Source organism: Myodes glareolus, chromosome 14, assembly GCF_982192425.1.
Source record: "Myodes glareolus chromosome 14, mMyoGla1.1, whole genome shotgun sequence".
NCBI classification, from domain to species: Eukaryota; Metazoa; Chordata; class Mammalia; order Rodentia; family Cricetidae; genus Myodes; species Myodes glareolus.
The window spans coordinates 17182757-17199241 of NC_142039.1; the positions used below are offsets into that span (position 1 = coordinate 17182757).

The following is a 16485-nucleotide window of genomic DNA, read 5'->3' on the forward strand; positions in this document are numbered from 1 at the left end:
GGAAGATGAGGGCTGATTTGAGTCCTGGCCAGCCTGAGCTCCGGTGAGTTCCTGGCCAGCCTGAGCTACAGTGAGTCTGGTCAGCCTGAGCTACAGTGAGTTCCTGGCCAGCCTGGGCTACAGTGAGTTTCTGGCCAGCTTGGGCTACAGAGTGAAACTTTGTTTTCAAAGCACAAAATCCTAAAACTAAAAACAACATAAAATAAAAGAACAAAAGAAATAAAATTTAAAAACATAAAGCAAAGTGCTTTACAAACAGCATCCCCAGTAATTCCATGTATTTAAAAAAAACACTGTGACATGGGTGGTACACACCTGTAACATGGCTGCTGGAACCATGGGCACTAGGGAACATCATTTGGAAAATCTCACCCCCAATGGCTTTCAATGTTTTCCTTTCATCCCACAGACATTTTGGGGGAATAAAATCTCAGGGGCAAAGATATAGCTTGGAATCAGAACACTTGCTTAGAATGTGTGAGACCAGGCAGGAACCAGAAGGCAGGGTTATAGAGTAAAGGAAGCCGAGTCTTGGACTGGATTTTCCTCTTGAATTTGCTCCACAGCAACTGAAAGCTTGGACTGGAGTGGTCCATTGGCCTTCACCATGGCCCTCATCTGTGCAGATGGGCAGAAGCAGATGAAGCACACGATGGCTTTCATTGAACAAGAAGCCAATGAGAAAGCAGAAGAAATAGATGCAAAGGCAGAAGAAGAGTTCAACGTTGAGAAAGGTTGTCTTGTGCAAAACCAAAAACTGAAGATTATGGAATAGTATGAGAAGAAAGAAAAGTAGATTGAGCAGCTGAAGAAAATTCAAATGTCAGGTCTGATGAATCAAGCAAGGCTCGAAGTCCTCAGAGCAAGAGACGACCTCATCACTGACCTGCTCAGTGAGGCGAAGTAGAGACTTAGCAAGGTGGTAAAATATATAACCAGGTACCAAGTGCTACTGGATGGCCTGGTCCTCCAGGGCTTGTACCAGCTGCTGGAGCCTCGAATGATTGTGTGCTGCAGAAAACAAGACTTCCTTTTGGTGAAGGCTACAGTACAAAAAGGGATTCCTGTGTATACGCCATGGAGAAGAAGAGGAGGAAGAGGAAGAGGAGAAGGAGGAGGAGGAGGGGGAGGAGGAGGAGAAGGAGGGGGAGGGGGAGGAGGAGGAGGAGGAGGAGGAGGAGGAGGAGGAGGAGGAGGAGAAAGAAAGATGTTGATGATCGACCAGGGGGCTAAACTTCCTGAGGAGATAGCTGGTGGAGTTAAAAACTGTAGTGGATCATAAGACAAATGTTTCCAACACTCTGGAAAGCCAGCCAGACCTCACAGCACAGAAGATGATACTGAAAGTTCAGGGAGCCTTGTTTGGTGCAAATGCCAATAGAAAGCTTCTGGGCTGAGCCCAGGCTGGTGCTGTTCCTCCAAGGCTGTACTCCTGGGGCAGCAGATATCCGTGTGGTTTTCTCTTTCTGCTCTAACACTGATAATCAGTGACTACTGCAGCTAATGCCCTCAGCCAGTGTCAACAGAAGGGCCACTTGGTGTGGGCAGGGACCCAGCCCCAGTTCACCTGACACTGCAGCTGAGCACTGGTTCTGCAGGACATGAGGGGTCGGATGGTGCTGTGCGGCCCTCACCAAGGGCCGTTCTTTCCCTGCTCCTAGTCTGGTCTAGACTGAGTTGTGCATGCTATCCCCTGCACTGGGTGTGAAGTGCACGTGGGGCTTGCATTCCTTCAGTGACATACTAGCTCCGCCCTTACTGTTTGGGTCTGGTCTTCCTTTATCTGCAAATGTGATTTAAAACCAAGCCACAAATATTCTTTATTTATTAAAACAAAATGTTTACATGGGGAAAAATGTGTGAAATTCTGTTTCATCCCTAGTAACTAGTATGGACACACACACACATACACACACACACACACACACACACACACACACACACACACACGCATGCACTCTTTTGAATAGGTTGATATGGAGATCAAATCCTAGGACCTCCCAAAGCCAGGGGAGAGATTTTCTCAAGTTCTACCCTTCTCTTCTGCTGAGTCCACCTGATGGTTTGGGACCATCTCTTCCCATTTTCTGCATATCTTTCAGCTGCATAGTAGCAGAGAGAGAGCACCTGGGGAGTTGACTGCACATTCTGGTCTTTTCCGAGGCCAGCTTTCACGGCGAGAACCAGCCAAATGCCTTATTATTGCCCTATCGGTCTCATGCCACTTGGCAAAACTCTGCTGTAATTCTTTAAAAAAAAATAAAAGAAACTCACAGCTTCCAATTGACAACCCTGGAGGTGATGAATGAGTTTCTAGGCCAATGAGGTGCAGAACAGAGTCTGGGGAATGAAGAAACAGCACCCTGTGTGCCAGGCTGCCAGGGTTCTACGTGCCTGGAGATACCGGGGGATTTTCCCATCAGTACGAACTATTCTCTTCTAAATAGCATGCAGTAGAGTTTACACGTGGTGGGAAATTCATGCAATGATGTCCCAATAACCCCAACACTCTTGAAAGAGGGAGGCCTTCAATCTAATTCATATAACTGGACCTGGAGGTAAGGGACTAGGGCTTGTGGCACTAGACAGAATGGGAAGGGGACTGTTCTCCTGGCACAGCGTTGATAGACAGATAGCCCAGTGGAGACAGCTGTAGAGAGGCCCACCCACATGAACGTTTTGAGAAGAACTTATACACTGTATCCTCTGACTATTCACTAGACTTGGTCAAAGTCAGCCTTTTAGACACAGAGAGAGCAGGCTGGGGCTGTGGGCAGAACTCTATCTGACTGCTACACAGATGGGTCCTTCAAGCCTCTCACCAAAATCCTCCAACACCAGCCCCAGAGTTCACCATGCCTTATACTATCCCCCTAACCCTCCCCGCTTTGAGAACCACACTGTGACATCCAAACTGTGACAGGGATATAGAAGAGCCCTTGTGTGTTCTGGGCCGAGCACAGTCTAGTTTCAACTGAGACCCAACCTGGTCGCCACACAGGCCATTGTTCTTTTGGGATGATGCTCTCATATTCCACACAAATGGGTTATAAAGAGATCTACCACTTCAAGGATGCTTAGTGGGTACACACAATGGTAGCGGGTAGAGGGAAATTAAAGGAAAGGGAGAGGGGAGAAGGAGAAAGAGGAAAAGAGAGAAAAGAAAGGGAGGGAGAGAAGGGAGGGAGTAGAGGAGGGAAAAGTAAGGAAAAAGCAATGGGTTTTAGAATGCTATTAACTGTTCATTAGGAAATATGTATATTGAGTAAAAGCAAGATCAATCGTTCCATCATCAAATGATTTCTGGCAGAGAACTGGCCCTGATTCTCTATACATGGGTCTGTCTGTCACCCGGACTGTTCTTCTTTTAAAAGCCCTTTCTCAAACACATTTCAAAATCACTAGGTTTAAATCTATCTGGAGAAAGATGCCATTTTATTAGCTGACAGCTCAGAACTTCCTCCCTCATGGGACTTAGGGTGCTGCGAGCTCAGCTTTCCTCGTCTTCCTCATGGAAACTTCCTAGTTCAGAACAGTAAACAGAAGCTCATCTTTATGCGGGCCATGTAGGCCCAGCGAAGCATCAGAACATCCCACAAACGATCAGAGTTCTCCGCAGACGGAGTCCTCTGGACGTCCACATTCCCCCACAGGCTTTTCAGAAAGCAGAAGGACTAGAATTTAACACGGAGGGATTTATTACTGTAAGACACAACCATCCCACATACGGAAAATTCCACTCTGTGGGCAATGACATCTATAAACCAAGTTATTTTATATTGATGTAGGGAAAGCGTTCCTGGTAAGGGTGGGGCCCAAGAGATGTGGGGAAGATTAAAAAAAAAAAGGAATTTCAGAGGACTTTCATCTTGTTTTTAAAATAATTTAATTGCTGTATTTTTTTTTTCTTCAGGAAAAAGATTTAAGTGAAAACTGAGAGATCAGGTCTCTTGTGCAGGTGGGGACATGAGAACCAGTCTTACAAATAACAGGAATTTCCCCCTTCCTGAGGACTCCAGGATGTACCCAAAGGGAGTTCCTGCTAGGAGGGGAAACCAAGACACCATCACCCCGTCACCAAGTCCACGTTCACGCTAGAGGTGATTTGTTCCACCCTTCCTCTCAGCACGTCACAGATGATCACCTCAGCGGGTGAAGGACAGTGACACAGTCAGGAGGACACAGCCCTAGACGCCAGAATAAAAGTCAACAGTCCAGAAGCAAGGGGATGGGCATTGCGTCAGCCACTTTATGTAGCCATTGAATCAGCGATGACTAGAATGTCAGCCTTTACTGGCTCCTGGCTTTATGGGGTGAGGAAGTGACTCTGGCTACAGCTCCCAGGAACATAGTGTTCCTCTTCTCCTGGGCACTGAGCTCAGACCGAAGCCACAGAAGTAACTGGACATCAGCCACGGGAGCTGCCTTCTCAAGGAAGAGTGTGAGAAAATAGATGTGGCCATTAGGCACAGAGGAAGAAGTGCTTTTGGTTAGCTCAAGAGGAGTTTGATTGAAAGTCTGAAATTCGAGCATATACTCGAAGCAAAACCCATGGTGCCTATGACTATAATCCCAGCACTTGGGAAGCTCAAGGTCATCCTTGACCCTACGTAACCAATCCAACACTACCTTGAATTACATGAAACCCTGCCTCAAACAAACAAAAGGCAACTTTACTTTTTCAGTACCTGGACTATAGGCAGGGTAGACTATAGGCAGGCTTCTCTGCCATTATGTTTTAGAGATATCATTATCTGTCTATGCATTGGTGTTCTGTTTTTTGGGGGGTGCCTGTCACTTAGGTCTGGAGTGATTCTTTAGTGAAAAGAATGTGTGGTCAGTGGAAATGGTCAGCTGAATGTGACCTCTCTGGATAAGGAATTCCAGAAAGCACGAGAGTCCAAAGCTAAACTGTTGGACCACAAGTGATAGCCCTGTCCTGTCCTTCAGGAAGACACGAGGAGAAACGCATCTCTGTCAGATGAGTGGAAAAAGTCAAATATTTTCAAAGAGTGAATGACACTGTGCAAGACAAGGGTGGCAAGAAGACGTTGTGGAATATTAGTTTGAGATGTGTTACATTCGCTTATGCTGTGGAATATTTGTTTAATGAGGCAAAGATGTGCTGCGTTCTTTTCTTTTGCATTTGTTTAACTCTGTGAAGCTGTGTTACTTTGCTTCTCTAAAATTCGATTGGTCTAATAAAGAACGGAATGGCTAATAGCTAGGCAGGAGAGAGAAATGGGTGGGGCTGGCATGCAGAGAGAGTAAATAGGAGGAGAAATTCAGGCTTAAGAGAAGAGGGAGGAGCAAGAAAAGAAGGAGAGGAGGATGCCAGGGGCCAGCCAGCCGCAGAGTAAGAAGGAAGGAAAGCTATATAGAATAAAAAAGGTAAAAAGCCCAGAGACAAAACGTAGTTAAAAAGAAACAGGATAATTCAAGTTAGAAAAGCTGGCTGGAAACAAGCCAAGCTAGGCTGGACATTCATAAGTAAGAATAAGTCTTATTCTTATTTGGGAGCTGGGTGGCCGACCCCCAAAAGAGTTAAGAAAAAAAAGCTACAAGAAGATGTTTTTGATGATTTAAAATTACTTTGAGTCAGGGTCTTGAATAGCTCAGGGTGGCCTCAAACTCAGTATGTAGCCAAGGATGGCCTTGAACTTCTGATCCTCCTGCCGTTCCCTCCCAAGTGCTAGGTTGGCTGGCATGCTCCACCACAGGTCTAGTCTATGCTGTATGCTGGGATCAAACTTGGGGCTTTGTCCATGCTGGGCAAGCCCTCTACCAGCTGAGCTACACACCCAGTAAGAATTTCTAACCAGTAGGAAAGATGAAAGTTCAGAGATGAAAAACTAAACATGCTGGAGATCAAGGGGAGGGAATACGACCCAGCTTTTGTGTTATTAGAATTTCAGACATACATTTTAAGAGCTTGTTTGGCCTTGGGGGAGAATTTCATTACAACAGAAAGGGATGCCCAATGTTCCTAGGTCTGTTTTGAAAGAATTTTTAGCAGAAATAATTAAAAACAAACACCCTAACACATGATGAAGGGATGTCCTGTGAAGACCTGACCATGTACTGCTTTCTTTAAGGCGTTAGAATCTGCGCACAGCTGAGCCTGAGCTATAGGACATGCTTGTATTGCTGGTACGTGAGAGGCTGAGATGGGCTAATGATGACGTTGAAGGCATCCTTGTTTCCATAATAAGATCTGGTTCCAAAAGAAACACACACACACACACACACACACACACACACACACACACACACACTCCAAACGCCAAACCAGACCAAACAACCACCTGAAACACAAGTCCATCCTTGGCCATGGTTTGTCTTTCATCACCTTCTGTTTCAGAGAATGCAAGGTTCTTGGGACAGCTCTGGACTCCTTTTATTACTGTAGATTCCTTTGCTGTTTCTTACCTATGACTTAAAGCTGTAATTTACTAAAAAGTCTATGGCTAGAATATCAGCCCACTCTGATGTTCCAGTAACCCCTTGACTTGGGTTTACAGCCTTGAAAAGTCCCCATGAATGCATCACCTTGGCTGGGAATTACCGTTTGGATTTAAATTGGGATTACTATGCAAATCTACTGAAGCCAGTACGTGGATGATGGGTGAAGGAACGAAGCTGAGGAATGGGAAGGGAGTGGAAAATCCAGAAGAAGCCAGGTTTTGAATGTGGAAGCAACATGGAATTCAGTGGACTGGAGGAGACCAAGTGTCAGATTAAGGAATTTTAGTGCAATTCAGCAAAAGATAACTGCAAAATGAGCCTTATACACCAGTGCAAGTATTTGGCCTTGCGTAGACCTTGACTGACCAAAGCACCTTATTCTTAATCTCTTCTGAAGTTTATCAAGAAACTATGCTTGGTTTCGTCATGTGGGCTCTGGGGACTGAATAGAGGTCCTCATGTCTTAAAAAATCATGGTGAGAGGAAAGAATTAGGCCAGGACGTGGAGCCTGGCAGTAGAGTGCTGGCCCAGCATGTGCTAGGCCCTGGCTTTGATCCCCAGCACATTCTACCAATAAAGAGAGGATTAGTGTGGCCACATGTGCAAGGCTGGGTTTCCTTTGTCCACATTCTAACAATGAGCCTTTCTGTCCCTACCTACATCCACTCCTGCAAAGATTGGTGAAAACCAGAACCCACAACCTAGAAATCTCCCATTAGGGGGCTCTGCCTTTTCTAACAAGGTGGGGTCTGGTTATAGCACATGGCATGAGATGTTTGCTTGGAGTTGCCACTGCCAGGCTGACATGAAAGAAATCAAAGGAAGTCTTATTTGGACCATCTGACTACCATCAGCTTGGCATGGCATGTTTTCAGCTACATAAAATCTCATTTTAGTGCTGACCTGTGGAGACAGGATGAGAACAATGACATAGTGCATCCAGTCAGCTGCTAAAGCACAACACCAAGTGAAAAACAAGAAGCAACTCTCTGCTGGGGAGAACCTGGGAGGTACTCCGAGGAAAGAGCGATGGAGACCACTCAGGCTGCTGAGGAGAACAGAAATGAGAGGCGCCCATTGAATTAATACAGTTTTTTTTTCCCTGTCTGTGTGAGGGCAGAGACAATGGCAAGACTTTCTTAGCATATGGCTATCATCTATCTATAGAAGTATATATATCTTAAAACAACAACTACATCTTGGAGACAGCTAGCTCAGTGGCAGAACATTTTCCTAGCATGGAGAGGACATGGGTTTTAGCCCTAGTACTGCCTACCTCCTTGACTTAAAAAAAAGGATACATGGTCTAGCATGCGTGTGTTATGCATGATAACATGAGAACCCTTAGCCTCCCCTTTTCCCCAACCAATGGCAGAGGTCTAGAAGAACACATTTTCAGGAGCTGAAGGGATGGTTTGGATGGTAAAGTGTTTGCTGTACAAGTATAAGGATCTGAGTTCAAAGCCCTAGCACCCAAGTGAAAATGAGTAGTCTACAGTCCCCGTGCCAGGGGGGAAGAGATGGATGGGTCCCTACAGATCACTGAGCAAGCCACCTAGCTGGACCCGTGAGTTCCAGGTTCAATGAAAGACCATGTCTCAAAAATAAAGGGAAGGGCAAATGAAGAAGACACCTGACATTGGCCTTGGTTTACACACACACACACACACACACACACACACATACTCACACCTAAATGAACACAAATACATGCCACACACATATATAAACTATTACATTCAGGTCCCCTGCTATGACTGATACCAGCTACAGGCCAGGTTATCTTGAGGATGTTTATCCCAACACTAACACTGTGCCGACCCACATCTCTGGTTTGCAAGCTCTCCCCCATGCTTAAATCTCAAGTTCTAAAGCTTCAGCGATCCCTGAATTAAGGGCATTCCTCTAACTGGGTGGGAAAAGTGCTGTGAGACAATGCTCTCGTACACTGTAAAGATTTGTCACTCATATTGGTTTAATAAAACACAGATTGAGCCAGATGGTGGTGGTGCACACCTTTAATTCCAGCACCCAGGAGGCAGAGGCAGTGGATCTCTGTGAGTTCGAGGCCAGCCTGGCCTACAGAGTGAGTTCTAGGATAGGCTCCAAAGCTACAGAGAAACCCTGTCGTTAAAACAAACAAATATACAAACAAATAAACAAAAAAAATGTTGATTAGCCAGTAGCCAGGCAGGCATTCTAAGACTGCTGACCAACTGTTCTCGAGCACAACTAAATGTGTTTAAACTGCTTTAGGCAGGAATATACTAATGATGCCTGCCATGGCTGGGCCAGCAATGCTGAAGTTCTGGAAGGAGAGTGGGATGATGGTCCCTCGTGTGGGAGCTACACAACAATCAGCAACGAAGTAAAATTCTGTCCAAGTAGTTCTGATTATAAATAAAATGATGTGCCTGGGTGCCAATGATCTTTCCCAGTTCCAAGTCAAAAGCAATCAATCAGGAAATAGTGGCGTGCTGGGAATGAAATACTGCAGAGTGATAAATCATTGCTCAACAAGAGCCAATAATGAAACTTTCCACTTTAGAACCACGGCAGCTCAGGCAGCGTGCCCACCACCAGCCACCTCCCTCTCTCTACAGCAGCACCCTAGCAGGAAGAGAGCAACACGGCATCCCATTCTCGAGAGACACATAGCCCCTTGATCTGTGTATTTGAAGTTCTCTTAAAGTTTATTTTTTGTTTCTAAAACTAGGAGACCTGACTGTGGTCCTTAAATCTGAGCAGCCATGTTAATGTGCAGAGAAAGTGAACTGGGCAAACAATGAAAAACCAAAACTAAACAAGGAAACACACACATATGCATATGCACAGACACACATACACATACCACATACCACATACCACACTCACATACATACACCCCCCACAAATATCCCCACATACATGCACACACACACACACACAGACATACACCATACTCACACACATACCCCTCACACACCCTGCATACCACCAAATATACACAGAGATACACACACTACACAGTACACTCACATATATTTACTATAACCGTACCATGCACATGTGCATGTACACACACACACACACACACACACACACACACACACACACACTCAAAGCTCCAGGCTCTCCTCTACTAAATAGGAGTATATTTGTCACCCCTGTTCTTTCTCAGTTCCATGACTGAGTCAGATGCTTTCTGTCACATACTCAGTGACCTCAGGGGACCCATTTGGGTATTTAATTAATTCCACAGATCAGGCATTCTTGATAATTGGTAAACTTCTCACTTCTGAATTTGCCTCCTGTTGGTGGCATCAAGGAGAACGTAACGTTTGACTTAAATGGATTCCACATCCAGGTCTGCATCAGATCGACAGACACCACATTCCTCTGTGCATCTCACTGCCACCAGATGGCCAATAATTTCTCATTATCCCTACCAGAAAGAGTTCATTTGTAGCAGCCTGTTCTCTAAGCTAAAGGAGTCTGGTCCTTTCTCATAGATCCTACCAGTAGCAGCAAGAGGAGTCTGGGGCTTGCATGGCAACTATAACTCTTTGCCTGAGCTCCACCTTCCTTCAGTCCTTTCAGTCTCTTCTTGGTTGTAACTGAAACACACTCATTATGCTATACTTGAAACACATAACCGTACATGCATCTCGCATTGTATACCCTGCCACGCTGTCCTAGGGTTGGATGGAACAAGCCATTGAAACTGCACGCACTAGGAACTTGGCACCAGAAGGAGTGATGTTTATAGTTACCAGCTAGAGATACTGTCTCCATGGGTCACATCTCCCTTTTATAAACGGATATGTAGAGGCAGGGAAGTTGGCTCAGCCAGGGAAATGTTTGCTGCACACACACGAGGATCAGAACTCTACCTCTAGTTTGCCCACAGAAAGCCAGGTGTGACAGCGAAAGCTTATCAGCCCAACTGGGGAGGCAATAGGAGGATCTCTGGGCTCACTGGTCACTCAATCCAGGCTAGCTGACACGCTCCAGGTCCCAACGAGAGAAACTGTCTCCAAAAACAAGGTGAATGGACCTGAGGAGCCATACCTGAGATTGTCTTCCGGTTTCTACCTGCACGTCCACTCCTTCCACACACACCCTTTATCAGTGTTACTGAGCTAACACAGGAATGAATTTACTCAGTTATTTGCCTATAATCTGTCTCCTTCTCTCTAAATGTGAGGACGTGAGAAAGGGTTTATGCCTGCTTTGTTTTTTTTTCCCTCCTAACTTATTTTTCATTCTGTTAGAAACCCTCAAACAGAAGGCAGGCATTAAATAATTAATTCCTGAATGTACGAACAACAAACAGCATAACATTTTTAAATTTGTAAAAACAAGGTCTTGTCATTTAGCCTAGGCTGCCTCAAATTTGGAATCCTCCTGCCCCCACTTCTCAAGTGCTGGGATGACAGGCGTGTACCACCATAACTGCGTTGCTATTACTAAAATTACTTTCCAGCTTCTGTGTCTCACAACGCTGAATGTTTTGAGTCAGAATCTCTATACTTTCCACATTTGTTTGTGAACACCAAAGACTGTTCTTCACAGTGCACAGGGGAGAATTCAATAAATATGACTTGACTGAATTAATGAAAAAAGAAAAGAAATTCATGGGCCCTCTGCTTTGAATACAATTCAGCATGCGTCTGTACAAAGAAGACTTAGCCCTTGCTGCAGTGAAGAGACACAGATAGACAGGGACCCAGATTCAATGTGACTAGAGCCACAGTGTTGGGAAGGGGGAAGAAAGGAACTAGGGTATTGAAGGAGAGGAGGAGGCAGGACAGCAACCAGAAGAGGGTAGCATTTCAGCTGGGTTTTGATGGACGCATAGGAGATTGGCATGGAGACTTGAGTGAGCCAGGGAAGATCCACTTTGGCTGATGACTGCCCAAAGACCATAGAGACCTGAGCCCTTTCTCACTCTGGGTGCTCGGTAATACAAACAAATCAGAAACTATATTACTTTTGCTCTCGGAGCCTCTGTAGCTGGCAACAGAGTCACACAAGCACTTGATTACTTGCTTTTTAAGAAGGAGCCACTTTATACACTGTTCCTAAATCCAGCAGCTCTGGCCACAGCAACAAATTAAAACAAACTGGGCAGGTGGTAGCCACCTGCAAGCTGGGAGACTGCCATCCACACAGGGTGTCCTCGAAGCAGTCTAGGAAGTCTTAGAGCTTTCCAGTATCAGAATTGGAGTGAGGAGAGCTAGGTGCGAACGTGAGTAAGAATATTCTGTCAGCGCAGTTAGGTCTCAGCTCAAAAGCCAGAAGGCAAAAGCCGGACCACAGCCACAGCATCTAAGCAGCCTGGAGAAGATGGCTTGAGACCTAGGGAGTTAGAGCCTTCCTGACCAGGAGACTGAATCTCATAACACAAGCTAGTGATCATTTTATTTCTGAACCTATGGTTCACGGTGGATGGAAGAGAATTCCCTCCTCGGAGTCCCTCATTTTTCAAAGATGCCAAGGATATATGCCTTCCATTCATTCCCCTGCGGCTTGCCCAGTGATGTAGGCAGCATGCAGGAGAAACTGCATTCACACACCACGTACTCTCGCATTTCTGCTCTGGCTGCACATGAATTTGTATGGATCTCACCCAACTCGTTTCCCACAGTTCCTGCATTTCACGGCCCCACCTATCCTCACTATCATACGATCAGTGACTGTTGGCTGGCCCATCTATCCCGTTCTTGAGTCTCTATGGCCTCTAAAGATCGGTCAGAGCTTATTCACAATTTGGGGACATGAGTCGCACTGGTGACAGTTCCCATGGCTTCTGTCTGCCGCATCCTTCTGTTGAGGATCCCATTCTTCTAAGTCTCTTGCTCGTTTCCCTTCCCTCATCTTATGCAACATCCTCTCTGCTGGCTCTTTGTTTCCTTCCTCTGAGTAACTTGGAAAATGAAACAGCAGTGACATATCAATTTTGATATGACAATGTAATTATGCAAGGACTTGAAACGCCATGGAGTGCCTCCAAGGCCACCGGGAACTCCCCACAGTGTTCTGCTGTCTCCAGACCGATGGGTTTTAGGCTGAATCTTCTCAACTGGGAAGATTCCCTAGTTGTTACCTGAAGCAGAAGTCACTGGAAATGGTGTAGGCTGTGTGATACTAATCTCCCTTCCTTAGGGAAGTTTACACGGTGTTCCCCCTCCCCTCCTTCCCTTCCTCTGCTCTTTTCCCTCTTTTCTTCCTTCCTCCCTCTCTCCCTCTTTCCTTCCTTCCTTTTCCCCTCCCCTTCCTTCTTTCCTTCCTTCCTTCCTTCCTTCCTCTTCTCCCTCCCTCCTTTTCCCTCCCTCTCTCCCTCCCTCCTTCTCTCCTTTCTTCCTTCCTCTCTCCCTCTTTCCTTCCTTTCTTTTCCCCTCCCTCCCTCCTTCCTTCACTCTTTTCTCCCCTCCCTCCCTTCCTCTCTCCCTCCTTCCTTCCCTCCTTTCTATTCTCCCTCCCTCCTTCCTTCCCTCTTCTCTTCCCTCCCTCTCTCCCTCCCTCCTTCCCTCCTTTCTTCCTTCCTCTCTCCCTCTTTCCTTCCTTTCTTTTCCCCTCCCTCCCTCCTTCACTCTTTTCTCCCCTCCCTCCCTTCCTCTCTCCCTCCTTCCTATTCTCCCTCCTTCCTTCCTTCCCTCCTCTCTTCCCTCCCTCCCTCCCTCCCTCCCTTCTCCTTTACCTCCCTTCCCTATCCTCTGTCACCTCTTTCACTTCTTCCTCTATTTTTGTTTGTTTGTGTGTTTTTGTGTTTTTGCACGATCTTTCTATACATCCCAGACTGGCCTCAAACTTGATTTCTTCCCGCCTCCCCACCCTCCAGTGCTGGAAGTTCAAGAACGTGCCACCATGCCTAGTACACACGCTGCTCTCACAAAGAAAGGCCTTCAAAGTTTGCATGAGGATTCAGCCCTGGTCTCCATTTTCCAACCTCGCCCCACACCAGGCATACCAGCTTGCCCTCTCTCTGCCTTTGGCTTTTTGTCAAGCTTACTTCTTGGCCGAGAATGACCCCTCTTCTCTAACCTGCAGGTGGCCGGCTGCCCTGTCATCCAGGTGAAGTTCTCTCAACACAGTCCTGGATCCTCCTTAATCCCCGTCACTCTCTGTTGCATGCTGCTGGCCTCATTTCCCCCAGCACAGCACAAGCAGAAACAGCCTTGTTCATTTCTTTCTGGTTTTGTGACCTGTTGTTTCAAGCAAGCTCCATGAAGGAGCAGGTAAGGTGTCTGAGCAACGTTCACAAGAGCGCTGGCGGCACAGTAGGCCCTGAATACGCATTTGATAAGCAATTGAATACACTGACGTGAACACTGTTCTGGATCAGCGTTCCCTAAAGGCCATTTGATAGAGGTTTGGTCCCCAGCATGTAGTGCTCTGGAGAGATGGCAGGACAATGAAGTAAGGCCTATTGTGAGCTTTCCTAGTCATCGGGACTACAACTTTGAAGGGGTTATTAATATCCCATCCCCTCTCCATCATGTCCCAGCCTCATGGGGAATGGTTTTACCAGACGCTGTTGTCATGGTGTGCTGCTTGCCCAGCAGCTACAGGGCCAATCATTCACAGTCTGAAACCTCCAAAGCCACAAGGCGAAATTAAGCTTTTCTCTTTATAAACTGATTACTTCAGGTATTTGTTACAGTAACAGCAAGCTAACACAGTTCCCGCGAGGTTTCTCCAGAAACCGAAGGTGAATCTCAGTGGCCAGCTGCTCACAGCTGTCAGTAGCGTCTCTGCATTTTGTATGAGTGGCAGGAAGAAAGGTACAGCTATGATTTTAGGAAATCCTATCATAACCCCTGACTTTGCCTGCACAGATCACGGTGATTTGACTTGAGAGGATGACTTACTTATGGTTTCTTTCATATTCCTCATGCAAGTATTTCCTCTCTCACTGCACGGATCTCTACAGTTTGCATGTTTTATAGAGTCTGCCCGCACCTTACTGTAGGTTCACTGCTTCATTATAGATCATCCAAAAATAGACACTCACATTAATCCTGCGATTAGAACCTGGGAATTCAACCCATTTTGCTCTCAGACTCCAGTTAGACCCACAACCAAATCAAAACAGGATTTCCAGGCAACTGCTCAAAGGTTTCAGAGAAATCACTTGACTACTAACTGGCTACGATGTCTCTCAGTATTTTTATCTGTCCTTCAAGAGAAAGGCAGGCAGTTGATATATGTGTTGGGTTCCAGTGCTTCAGGAAGAAGATGACGTTCCCAAGGAGACATCCCAACATCATGGGCACACACATGCGTGCACCTGCACATACACTGTCCTTACCGACATAGCCTGGGGTCCCACAGGCTGTGGACATCACATCTCCTTTGCCCTCCATTTTTGACAAACCGAAGTCACTGATCATTATTTTGGACTCCTCGTCTTGACTGTAGTACAAGAGGTTTTCAGGCTAGAAAAAACAAAAATGTAAATTTAGAGATTGTAAATCTAACCTGGAGTGGAGACCTAGCACCCCAGATACTTGGGGGAGCATGTCTCTCCAAATAAAAACTAAAACGAGGACTGCGGTGTAGCTTAGTGGTAGGGGGCTTGCTTAACCTGCAAGAGGCCCTGGACTCTATCCCCAGAACCAAAAGCAAACAAACAACTGTGTACATTTAAAGCTGCCTTACTCATGAAATCTCACAACTAAGAAGAACCTTGACCTTAAAACATAGACAATGCCCACATCAATAGATGTCAGTTAAACAATTTGCTCACTAGAAAGGCCACAGAGGGCCCTGCAGAAGCAAATCTTCAATGTTATTCTTTTCCTTTACGAGCATTTTTGCCTCCATAAAAAAGAAAAACCACATTTTGAGGGAACCTAGGAAGCTTATGGCTCTCAGACCCTGCCATTTCAGTTCTTAGCTTGGGGAAGATGAAATTATATTTGCAGGATTTGCAGGTTCTTGTGTGTAGTGGTATTTTGTTTGCAATCTAACAAATAAAGCTTGCCTGAAGATTAGAGTGCAGAGCTAGGCCACTAGCTAGTCATAGAAGCCAGGCAGTGGTGACACACACCTTTAAATCCCAGCACTTGGGAGACAGAGGCAGATGGAGCTCTGTGAGTTCAAGGCCACTCTGGACTACATGAAGTTGAATCTGTCTAAAACAGAAACGGAGCTCACACAAAGGTGATCCCAGCACTTGGGATCCCATGCCTTTAATCCCAGCACTAGGGAGGTGGAGACAGGAGTGATATGGCTGGGTGGAGAGAGGAATATACAGGAGGAGATAGGAGCTCGGATGTAGACTGAGGATTCAGTCTGAGATACAGTCTGAGGTTTCGTAGAGACAGATGCGATCTGAGTTTCATAGAGAGGATTTGTAGAGAGAGGATCGCTCCTTTGGTCTAAGCATTGGTGGAGGTAAGAACTCTCTAGATGATGCCATCTCTCAGAAGGATGGTGTCAGAACAGTCGAGGAACATCCAACCACCAGGACAGCTCTGCAGATTTCCTGAGTGAATAAGTACTTGTGGCTCCTATCTACAGTAAACCCGAAAGGAATGAGAGCAGAAATAAGGATTGGGAACGGAAGCTCTTTTTCCCACCTCATTACCAGACTGGCTACCCTCCGAGCCCAAGAATAAAGCCATATTCCCTCACTAGGCTTCTGGGACATAGCTTGGTTACTACACATTGAAGTTTAGGAATTATTACAGGTAGAGTGATTAAACTTGTTTAGAAACAAGTACACTATCATTACCTGCTCACCTATAAGGGTATCAAATAGAGGAGCTACATCCTTTGGTAGATCTGAGATGGGGTGGAGTGCATCTATGAGGGCAGGTGTAGGTACACAGGTCTTCCCCCCACCCAGCTTCCTGGCGATTCGCAGGACTGTTTGACCTCTGGCTCCCTGGAGATTCTGCACTAGCACTGGCTTGAGGGTATAGCTTAGGAAGAACTTGGCTCTCTTTTGTTATGGTGATTCCACCTGTAATCAAGGTTCTAGCAGTGGGCCCCATAAACCTGCCTCCCCCAGCTGATTCTGCCTGAGGCGC

At 46.1% G+C, this 16485-nt stretch overlaps 1 protein-coding gene and 1 pseudogene across 3 annotated transcripts in view; one reads left to right on the top strand and one right to left on the bottom strand.

Annotated features, from left to right (window-relative positions):
- Camk1d (calcium/calmodulin dependent protein kinase ID) overlaps positions 1 to 16485 on the bottom strand; it is a 407618-nt gene that overhangs the window by 49390 nt on the left and 341743 nt on the right. For all 3 annotated transcript variants that reach the window (XM_087896387.1, XM_087896388.1, XM_087896386.1), the window contains exon 5: positions 14760 to 14886. In XM_087896387.1, the coding sequence (XP_087752513.1) occupies positions 14760 to 14886 (127 nt within the window). The remainder of the gene's footprint in view (positions 1 to 14759; positions 14887 to 16485) is intronic.
- Positions 608 to 1397, top strand: LOC125417546 (V-type proton ATPase subunit E 1-like; annotated as a pseudogene).